General features: G+C 38.6%; 1 protein-coding gene across 1 annotated transcript; it reads left to right on the top strand.

The window, feature by feature from the left end:
• LOC117746218 (zona pellucida sperm-binding protein 4-like) lies at window positions 1-2,156 on the top strand. The gene is made up of 8 exons (XM_034555195.1): window positions 1-284; window positions 389-576; window positions 730-827; window positions 915-1,072; window positions 1,141-1,333; window positions 1,413-1,560; window positions 1,646-1,721; window positions 2,003-2,156. Exons 1-8 carry the CDS (start codon window positions 20-22, stop codon window positions 2,113-2,115), a joined length of 1,239 nt encoding a protein of 412 aa, XP_034411086.1. The 5' UTR covers window positions 1-19; the 3' UTR covers window positions 2,116-2,156.
• Window positions 2,157-10,887: the final 8,731 nt, after the last annotated feature.

Below are 10,887 nucleotides of genomic sequence, written 5' to 3'. Positions count from 1 at the left end.
TACAGTTGCTAACACCATAATGGAGCTTTTCAAGTGTCTCGTTGGAGTGGTGCTGGTTGCCGTTTTGTCTTGTGATGTTTCTGCCCAGCATTACTGGTCGCTGCCGCAGCAGAAGCTTCCTGCTCAGCAACAGTTGACGCTCCCTCAACTTGCAGCTCCCTTTGACAAGTGCCAGGTGGCGCAGGCAAACAGGATCCAGTGTGGGTCTGCCGACGCCACCGCCGACCACTGCGAGAACATAAACTGCTGCTTCGATGGGGACCTGTGCTACTACGGGAAAGCAGGTAACTGTGCTCTCTGCCATCTTTTCTAGTGCCTCTCAAACAAATGCAATGTGAGTGTGAAATTCATCCAATGTGTTTCTTCCCCCCCCACCCACCTCATTTAGTGACTGTGCAGTGTACCAGGGATGGCCAGTTCGTGGTGGTTGTGGCTCGAGATGCCACTTTGCCCAACATCGATGTGGAGTCAGTCAGCCTGCTGGAGACGAACGACCCCTCCTGCAGCCCCATGGAGATCACCTCATCGTTTGCCATCTTTCAGTTCTCTGCGACTGCATGTGGTACTACATTCCAGGTGAGTGGGGCAGTCCTTGCTCTAGATAATATGTGTTTAACTATGGTTAAAATATGAAATAAAATTTCTCCCGATACCAAATGGGGAAATGCCCAGCAAAGATGTCCAAAAACCAGTGATTCAGTTTAGAAATGTTTTTTTTTTTAATTGCAGGAGGAAGATGGTTATGTGGTGTACGAGAACCACATGTCGTCTTCTTATGAAGTGGGAGTTGGACCCCGAGGATCGATCACCAGGGACAGCCATTTTGAGTGCGTTTGTGTAAAATCTTTTAAAGTCTTTTTGTGGCTTACTGATTCGGGTTCCTGAGATGTGAAAGGCCTCTGCTCTCCCCACAGGTTATTGTTTCAGTGTAGGTATTCTGACACCGCAGTGGAGGCTCTCGTCATGGAGGTGAATGCCGTTCCTCCACCTGTGCCGGTCGCTGCTGCCGGACTCCTCCGAGTGGAGCTCAAACTCGGCAACGGACAGTGTCTCTCAAAAGGATGTGTTGAGGGTGAGCGCCACAGCAGCCTAATCACGATGCCGGCTTTTGCTGTACTAAAACTGATGTGTCTCTTGCAGAAGATGCGGCGTATAGCTCCTTCTACAATCCATCAGACTACCCCATCACTAAAGTGCTGAGGGAGCCCGTCTATGTTGAGGTGAACATCGTGGCACGCTCCGACTCAAACCTCATCCTGAACATGGAGCACTGCTGGGCTACCGCCAGCCCCAATCCTCAAAGCCTGCCCCAGTGGGATCTTCTGGTTGACGGGTATACATATATAGATATAGATGGTTGTGTACATTTCTGTGTTTAAATTAAGTTAGACATGAGCTCTTGTTGGCTCCAGGTGTCCCTACCATGATGACCGTTACCTGACCACCGTGGTGCCTGTGGATACCTCCTCTGGAATACAATACCCATCGCACTACAAGCGTTTCATCGTTAAAATGTTCACGTTCGTGGATCAGACCAACTTTTCACCCCAGAAAGACACGGTACAGTTCACGGCATGACATCAGTCTCTTGGTTGATGTCTAATTGCAGTTTCCTTGACAAAATGCAACTTTCAAACTCTTCCAGGTGTTTTTCCATTGTGCTACCGAAGTGTGTTATCCCAGCAGCATGCACTCCTGTGAACAGCAATGCCACCGACAACGTGAGTGTCTGTTTCCTTTAAAAGTTTACAAAATGCTTATCCAATCAAGAGTTGCTTCATCAATGTCCTGAAATTCAGTCTTCCTGCTTTAATTTATTAAACTATGGAAGGCTGCCGAATGCGTTGTTGGTGCCATGATCCCTGGCCTTCAGTTCAACTCTGAGATGGGAATCTTAAATGTGGCGGGGTTGCAAAACAAAACGTCTGTTTTGGCTGGCCAAGTTATGTATTAAAACATAATGTTGACGTCTAGTGACTGCTGCACCTTCATTCTCTTGCAGGAAGAGCTGTACCTGCAGTGAGGAGAGTGTCCTCAAGTCAGAGGGATCTGGTCTCAAGCAGAGAGGTGATCCTGACTGAGCAGTCGGCTCCAAATGCCAAATCTGAGAAATGATTCCACTGGCTGTGACTTTTAATAAACACTCATGCTTACAATTTGCTCTCGTCTGAGTTGCTAACTGAAGGTCACTCACAATACCTTTTTGCTGAGGTAGATTTTGTGCACGAGCAGTATAGACGAGCATGTAATGCAACACTCTTGATTTGTGCTGAGCAATCAAAAGGTTGTATAACTGAGATCTGCAAGTTTGAATATAAATCTAATGTGACGATATCCTACAGAACCAGTGATCGGCTGTGGCGGAGAAATTAAATGTGCAAGTTGACGCCAAGAGGAATTGCTAAAGAAATGTTGCACTTAAACTACAAAGTTACAGTATTTGTGGAACAGCAGGACTCAAATCTTCACTTCACTTCTAGCATGCCACATTAAGATGCGCATCACTACTCCTCCAGGCTCACTGCTTGTCTCACACACTCCTATGCATGCGTTTTTGTTTTTTTGATAACGTCCCTCTAGATTTCTTTGTATGCTACAACTTGAAACATCTCTCCTCCACTGCTCTGCGCACCACCTCCCTCTTTGTCCCACTCACAGCCGTCCCCTCATTGAGATGGGCATCACGACGCCTCCAGATTCGCTCTTTCTGCTCTCGTGCACAGGAGGTGCAGAGCGGCAGTATAGCTGACTGACACGCACAGAAGGACCGTGGTGTTCATCTCCCATTTTAACCTCCAACCTGCCAGAAAAGCGTTAAAGCAAAACGTAGCTATACATCAGACGGCACGGCCTCATGTATTGGTGAGAGAACTCATCAGGAATAGGTGCCAGCTGACAAATAACTGCTGTGGTGTGGACATGAATATACATGTCGGCGTGACATGTAAAGTGTATCACTGGTTAATAAATGTTCAATTAAAATCAAACTGCAGAAGGGTTTACATAAATACTGGAATTAAGCAAACTAAACGGGGCTCTTCAAAGTGGTCACATTTGACTAACTCTTAAGAATCCAGATCTTTTCAAATGATGTGCTTTATTTACCCAGTAAGGTATTCAAATGTGTAATGGTATGTTTAAATCTGGAAAAACCCCAAGTGAAGACTTGTGTAGTTCCACTTCACCAAAAGAGAACAATATGGCTTTCCTAAATTAAATGGCCTATTGGTTCAACTTCTAAAGATCTTGACCAATGATGTAATGTGTTTTCCTGCTTATCTGCGCTATATTTTATCATTACTACACTGGGATATTTGAATCTTGTGTTGGCAAACACATTTCCATGCACCCACACAGAGCACATAGGCACACAAACCCACCAACACTAGACAAACACCCACTGGGAGTATAAACGGGGCCTGTTAGCGATTCTTTCTTTGGCCTGTGTGAAAGCAATCACTGGCCATCTGGAGCACGGCCCCCTGGGAGAGCAGCAGGTGGGACAATGTGGGTTAAATAGGCTGTTATCTGTAACCAGTTCACCTCCCACGTGATCAACTTCTGTATCTACATTAGTCAGTTTACCTCCCACATCACAACCCTCTACACCAGTTCAACGCCGGCCTCCCACAGGTTGCTATTGACTGGTTTGTCATAGACCAAAATGCCTACGGAGAGAAGAGATCCAGTTCTGTGGAAAAAAACATGAAAGATAATCCAACTCAGTCATCTCATTATTTCAACTGAACAAGATGGAAAATCCATACATTCCAAATGTAGACAAAAAGGAGGGGATGTTTGAGAGCAGCTATCGTGGCTGAGTCACCTGCAATTCTCATAGTTGCCGCCTGGAAACAAATGAAAAAAAGTCAAATGCATCATTTAGACGCAACTACCTGTGGAACAAAAGTCTGAAACTTTTACAGCACTCAGGTGCAGCTTTTGTTCAGTCCAGATATTTTGGGAATAATAATTAATACTGTGAATTTGGTCAACAGAAGCCTACGTATGCCACAAAATGTCCCACAAAACTCGAATTGCTGCCTCAAGGTTGCACGCCTCTGCCAACCAGTCAAGTAGCAGTTCACGTCTGTCCAACATGGCATCCCTTCATCATGTTACCAATTGAGACATTTGTGTGAAATTGTGATGATTACAAAATTAATTCTTGAGTTACGGCCAGAAACACGTTTCGTGAGGTGTGACCTATGACCACAGGATTCTAATCGGTTCACATTGAGTCCAGGGGGGACATTCGTGCCAGACGTAATGAAATTCCCTCCAGGCGTTCCTGAGATATCACATCCAGTATCGGCCTGGCTGCGTTGCACACACTGCTACGTACTAACAAGGCCAGCACCCTCATTACTACCAGCTCCCCGAGAGCAATTACATGTCCCTCTACAGTCCCACGGGAAGCAGAGAGGCCCCCCCCCCCCCTCCACACACACACACTTTACTGCTACATCACTCACTTGGCCGATTTTCTCATTCGGACCATGTGCAAGCATATAACACGACAGATAGGAAAGAAAGAAAAGAAAAACACAGTTTGTTCTTTTTCATCTACTCCCAAGGCACATAGGGTAATGTATTAACTGTGAGGAGACAGCAAGGACAAATATTTGACACTTTTAACAACGAAGGCTTGAACATCTAAAACTCTCCTGCTTGCTTGTTGGTTTTTACTAATAAATATTCACAAGACTTTAATCTCTTATTTGTTTGTAGTGTGAGAGTGAAGCTCATTGCAGAGAGAAATATGGATAAATCAGACACTTAAACTAACTAAATTACACTAAACGTGTGCTGAGTGTGTATTGAAGAGACCAGGGGAATAACAGGGGGACTAAAGTACTCGGGCTAATCTGAGCCATGAAGCCTGCAGGGTTGAACATTGAATTAGAGGAGGAAGTGACACATTTGACTCATCCCACAGTCAACATTTACATTAATATAGGTAGCCGGGCTGCTTTTAGAATAGTTAACCTTGACCTGTGCACCCAGACAAGTATAAAAAATAACAAATACACCAACAAACACTCTGATCATATAAGTGGAAGGCAGCACAAAGGATGGGGGAGGGTTGGGGAGGGGGTGATGTCAGTGAAACTGAAGGATCAAGCTGACATCTTGTTATAAATAGACTTGAAGGGGGGGGTTGTTTTTTCGCGGACATCATGACACTGATCCACGAAGAATACGTTTGCAACAGGTCTAAAATGAGCCTTAGTCAGAACAGGGAAATAAACACACCGAAAGTCTGCCCATGGTGTTGTGGACATGAACCATGCACATGCCATGTACAGAAATATACATATTTATTGTTTTCCTGTGGTATCTACACTTTTACTACGAAAGCACAATTTTGAGTGACATCAGCATTTCCATGTCATGCTGCTTGCCGCATACCGATCGGGAGACTTTGGGTTCAGCAGTGTCCTGCTCAAGGTCACGTCCACATCAAAGCATATTGTTAAATAACTGTCTTTGCATTTGATTATTGTTTATTTGAGTGTAAAAAATATTGTACAAAAATAGATATGCAAATTTCTCTAATATTATAAAATAAATCCATTTAATTATATTTATTAAAACCCACATTACTGTATCAAAGATCAAACACACATTATTACATTAACTTTGTTCAAAGCTTTTTTGTCACAGTTGAGAAGGACATAACTCTGGTCCAACAAATAGTGAGCTGCTAAGAACATGTGTGACAGATGTGGTCTGGGGCAGTGGTTTTCAACTGGTCTGGGGCAGTGTATTTCAACTGGTCTGGGGCAGTGGTTCTCAACTCTCAGCTCTCCGTCTGAAGAACGTTCCCCACTGAACTCTGTCCAGGATTGGAGTTGAGGTTTTATCGCTGCAGCGTATGCATGAGCCTTTTATGAGATGATGCGAGGGAGAAGAAGAGCGCTGCAGATGGAAGCGTTGCAGTGCAGCGTGGTAGCTGCTACATGTCGGGCTGCTGTGAGTTGGACTGTGTCGCAAAGTTTGTTGGTGGCATTCAAGCAAAGTTAACTTGCATTTTACCACATTTAAAAGTATTACTGTATTATTATTTTTGCGAGACAGTTGAAGAACATGTTCAGACACTCTTCTAGTCTTTCAAATACATCTTTAGAAAAAGCACTTGCGGCACTTTTTCGTTGAAACGCTGGTTTTCTGCCAGAAAAAAGGAACTTCATGGACCCTTAAATTGCAGCTCTTGTGTTTACAGCTTTCTTCCGCTGCCTCAAAATGGCCCCCCCAAAAAAGAAATGAATGAAATATATTTATATGTTAAACTACCAATCCCTCTTATTTGTCCACAGTAATTATATTTTAATTCACAACGACATACAAATGCATCCTGTAGCATCTTTTAGTTGGTATCCAGAGTGTGTTTAGAATGTTCTGTGTGTTTAGAATGTTCAATGTGTTTAGAATGTTCAATGTGTTTAGAATGTTCAGTGTGTTTAGAATGTTCTGTGTTTTTAGAATGTTCAATGTGTTTAGAATGTTCTGTGTTTTTAGAATGTTCAATGTGTTTAGAATGTTCAGTGTGTTTAGAATGTTCAGTGTTTTTAGAATGTTCTGTGTTTTTAGAATGTTCAATGTGTTTAGAATGGTCAATGTGTTTAGAATGTTCAGTGTGTTTAGAATGTTCTGTGTTTTTAGAATGTTCTGTGTTTTTAGAATGTTCAATGTGTTTAGAATGTTCAATGTGTTTAGAATGTTCAGTGTGTTTAGAATGTTCTGTGTTTTTAGAATGTTCTGTGTTTAGAATGTTCTGTGTTTTTAGAATGTTCAATGTGTTTAGAATGTTCAGTGTGTTTAGAATGTTCTGTTTTTTTAGAATGTTCAATGTGTTTAGAATGTTCAATGTGTTTAGAATGTTCAGTGTGTTTAGAATGTTCAATGTGTTTAGAATGTTCAATGTGTTTAGAATGTTCTGTGTGTTTAGAATGTTCAATGTCTTTAGAATGTTCAATGTGTTTAGAATGTTCTGTGTTTTTAGAATGTTCAATGTGTTTAGAATGTTCTGTGTTTTTAGAATGTTCAATGTGTTTAGAATGTTCAGTGTGTTTAGAATGTTCTGTGTTTTTAGAATGTTCAATGTGTTTAGAATGTTCAATGTGTTTAGAATGTCCAGTGTGTTTAGAATGTTCTGTGTTTTTAGAATGTTCAATGTGTTTAGAATGTTCTGTGTTTTTAGAATGTTCAATGTGTTTAGAATGTTCAGTGTGTTTAGAATGTTCAATGTGTTTAGAATGTTCAGTGTGTTTAGAATGTTCAGTGTGTTTAGAATGTTCAATGTGTTTAGAATGTTCAATGTGTTTAGAATGTTCTGTGTTTTTAGAATGTTCAATGTGTTTAGAATGTTCTGTGTTTTTAGAATGTTCAATGTGTTTAGAATGTTCAGTGTGTTTAGAATGTTCTGTGTTTTTAGAATGTTCAATGTGTTTAGAATGTTCAATGTGTTTAGAATGTTCAGTGTGTTTAGAATGTTCAATGTGTTTAGAATGTTCAGTGTGTTTAGAATGTTCAATGTATTTAGAATGTTCAATGTGTTTCGAATGTTTAATGTGTTTAGAATGTTCAATGTATTTAGAATGTTCAATGTGTTTAGAATGTTCAATGTGTTTAGAATGTTCAATGTGTTTAGAATGTTCAGTGTGTTTAGAATGTTCAATGTGTTTAGAATGTTCAGTGTGTTTAGAATGTTCAATGTATTTAGAATGTTCAATGTGTTTCGAATGTTTAATGTGTTTAGAATGTTCAATGTATTTAGAATGTTCAATGTGTTTAGAATGTTCAATGTGTTTAGAATGTTCAATGTGTTTAGAATGTTCAGTGTGTTTAGAATGTTCAATGTGTTTAGAATGTTCAATGTGTTTAGAATGTTCAATGTGTTTAGAATGTTCTATGTGTTTAGAATGTTCAATGTGTTTAGAATGTTCTGTGTTTTTAGAATGTTCAATGTGTTTAGAATGTTCTGTGTTTTTAGAATGTTCAATGTGTTTAGAATGTTCAGTGTGTTTAGAATGTTCAGTGTTTTTAGAATGTTCAATGTGTTTAGAATGTTCAATGTGTTTAGAATGTTCAGTGTGTTTAGAATGTTCAATGTGTTTAGAATGTTCAATGTGTTTAGAATGTTCTGTGTGTTTAGAATGTTCAATGTGTTTAGAATGTTCAATGTGTTTAGAATGTTCTGTGTTTTTAGAATGTTCAATGTGTTTAGAATGTTCTGTGTTTTTAGAATGTTCAATGTGTTTAGAATGTTCAGTGTGTTTAGAATGTTCTGTGTTTTTAGAATGTTCAATGTGTTTAGAATGTTCAATGTGTTTAGAATGTCCAGTGTGTTTAGAATGTTCTGTGTTTTTAGAATGTTCAATGTGTTTAGAATGTTCTGTGTTTTTAGAATGTTCAATGTGTTTAGAATGTTCAGTGTGTTTAGAATGTTCAATGTGTTTAGAATGTTCTGTGTTTTTAGAATGTTCAATGTGTTTAGAATGTTCAGTGTGTTTAGAATGTTCAGTGTGTTTAGAATGTTCAATGTGTTTAGAATGTTCTGTGTTTTTAGAATGTTCAATGTGTTTAGAATGTTCAATGTGTTTAGAATGTTCTGTGTTTTTAGAATGTTCAATGTGTTTAGAATGTTCAGTGTGTTTAGAATGTTCAATGTGTTTAGAATGTTCAATGCATTTAGAATGTTCAATGTGTTTCGAATGTTTAATGTGTTTAGAATGTTCAATGTATTTAGAATGTTCAATGTGTTTAGAATGTTCAATGTGTTTAGAATGTTCAGTGTGTTTAGAATGTTCTGTGTTTTTAGAATGTTCGGTGTGTATAGAATGTTCTGTGTTTTTAGAATGTTCTGTGTTTTTAGAATGTTTAATGTGTTTAGAATGTTCAATGTGTTTAGAATGTTCAGTGTGTTTGGAATGTTCTGTGTTTTTAGAATGTTCGGTGTGTATAGAATGTTCTGTGTTTTTAGAATGTTCAGTGTGTTTAGAATGTTCTGTGTTTTTAGAATGTTCAATGTGTTTAGAATGTTCTGTGTTTTTAGAATGTTCTGTGTTTTTATAATGTGTGGTGTTTTTAGAATGTTCTGTGTTTTTAGAATGTTCTGTGTTCTGTGTTTTTAGAATGTTTGGTGTTTTTAGAATGTTCAATGTGTTTAGAATGTTCAGTGTGTTTAGAATGGTCTGTGTTTTTAGAATGCTCAATGTGTTTAGAATGTTCTGTGTTTTTAGAATGTTCAATGTGTTTAGAATGTTCAATGTGTTTAGAATGTTCAGTGTGTTTAGAATGTTCTGTGTTTTTAGAATGTTCGGTGTGTATAGAATGTTCTGTGTTTTTAGAATGTTCTGTGTTTTTAGAATGTGTGGTGTTTTTAGAATGTTCTGTGTTTTTAGAATGTTCTGTGTTCTGTGTTTTTAGAATGTTTGGTGTTTTTAGAATGTTCAATGTGTTTAGAATGTTCAGTGTGTTTAGAATGGTCTGTGTTTTTAGAATGCCCAATGTGTTTAGAATGTTCTGTGTTTTTAGAATGTTCAATGTGTTTAGAATGTTCAGTGTGTTTAGAATGTTCTGTGTTTTTAGAATGTTCGGTGTTTTTAGAATGTTCGGTGTGTATAGAATGTTCGGTGTTTTTAGAATGTTCTGTGTTTTTAGAATGTTCTGTGTGTATAGAATGTTCTGTGTTTTTAGAATGTTCAATGTTTTTAGAATGTTCGGTGTGTATAGAATGTTCTGTGTTTTTAGAATGTTCGGTGTGTTTAGAATGTTCAATGTGTTTAGAATGTTCAATGTTTTTAGAATGTTCGGTGTGTTTAGAATGTTCAGTGTTTTTAGAATGTTCGGTGTGTTTAGAATGTTCTGTGTTTTTAGAATGTTCGGTGTGTTTAGAATGTTCTGTGTTTTTAGAATGTTCAGTGTGTACAATGTTCTTTACAGCTTTCTTCCGCTGCCTCAAAATGGCCCCCCAAAAAAGAAATGAATGAAATATATTTATATTTTAAACTACCAATCCCTCTTATTTGTCCACAGTAATTATATTTTAATTCACAACAACATACAAATGCATCCTGTAGCATCAGTTGGTATCCACACAAACGTCTCAAGACACCTCCAGGGCACATTTCACAGCCAGCCTTTCATACCGATCCTTCTAGACGATTAATCAAGTAGTCGATCAACAGAAAATTAATCTGCACCTATTTTCAGAATTGATCAATCGTGAGAAACGTATTCTGGTTCTAGCTTTTCAAATGGAAGAACGTTCTGCTTGTGTTTCTCTTGTATGATAGAAGACTAATTATCTCTGGCTTTCGGCAATTTGAAGCTCTGGGTAGTTGTGATAAGCATTTTTCACTCCGGGCATTTTGTAGGTTTTTTTTTTTTAAATCAAGAATAAATGACAGTTGTTGTCCTTTCTGTCAAATACAGCCCACTATTTACTTATTAAGATTTTGCATACAAAACATATGGCAATTTAATTAAATACAATGCATTGTTATAGAATAGACTACCCGACTGTGTATCAAGTAGTTAAAAGGATTTCCACACCAAAAGGCTGCTTACATGCATCCCAAACACTAATTATAGTCTGTAATAATAGGACAATATATAACACAGTTAAAAAAAAAGGGCCTTCTGCATGAGGATTATTTGTTATAATTACCTCCACACATTACTCTAGTAAGGGATCTCTTCTTTGAGATTCTATTAGTTTTTTTGTTGTTATATAAATATAACAGGGTGTACAAGTATATTGTATCTCGGTGGTTAGCGCTTTGGTTCGTGAGTCCAACCTCTACAGTACAATGAGCTGGGTCTATTTTACCAGTAAAATGAAGTGAGATGGATTATTTTTCCGCCTGCAGCCTCTGCAGT

The sequence above is a fragment of the Cyclopterus lumpus genome, chromosome 17, assembly GCF_009769545.1.
Source record: "Cyclopterus lumpus isolate fCycLum1 chromosome 17, fCycLum1.pri, whole genome shotgun sequence".
In the NCBI taxonomy this organism is placed as follows: Eukaryota; Metazoa; Chordata; class Actinopteri; order Perciformes; family Cyclopteridae; genus Cyclopterus; species Cyclopterus lumpus.
Note: the sequence above shows the minus strand (reverse complement) of the source record. Positions and strands in the feature narration are given on the sequence as shown.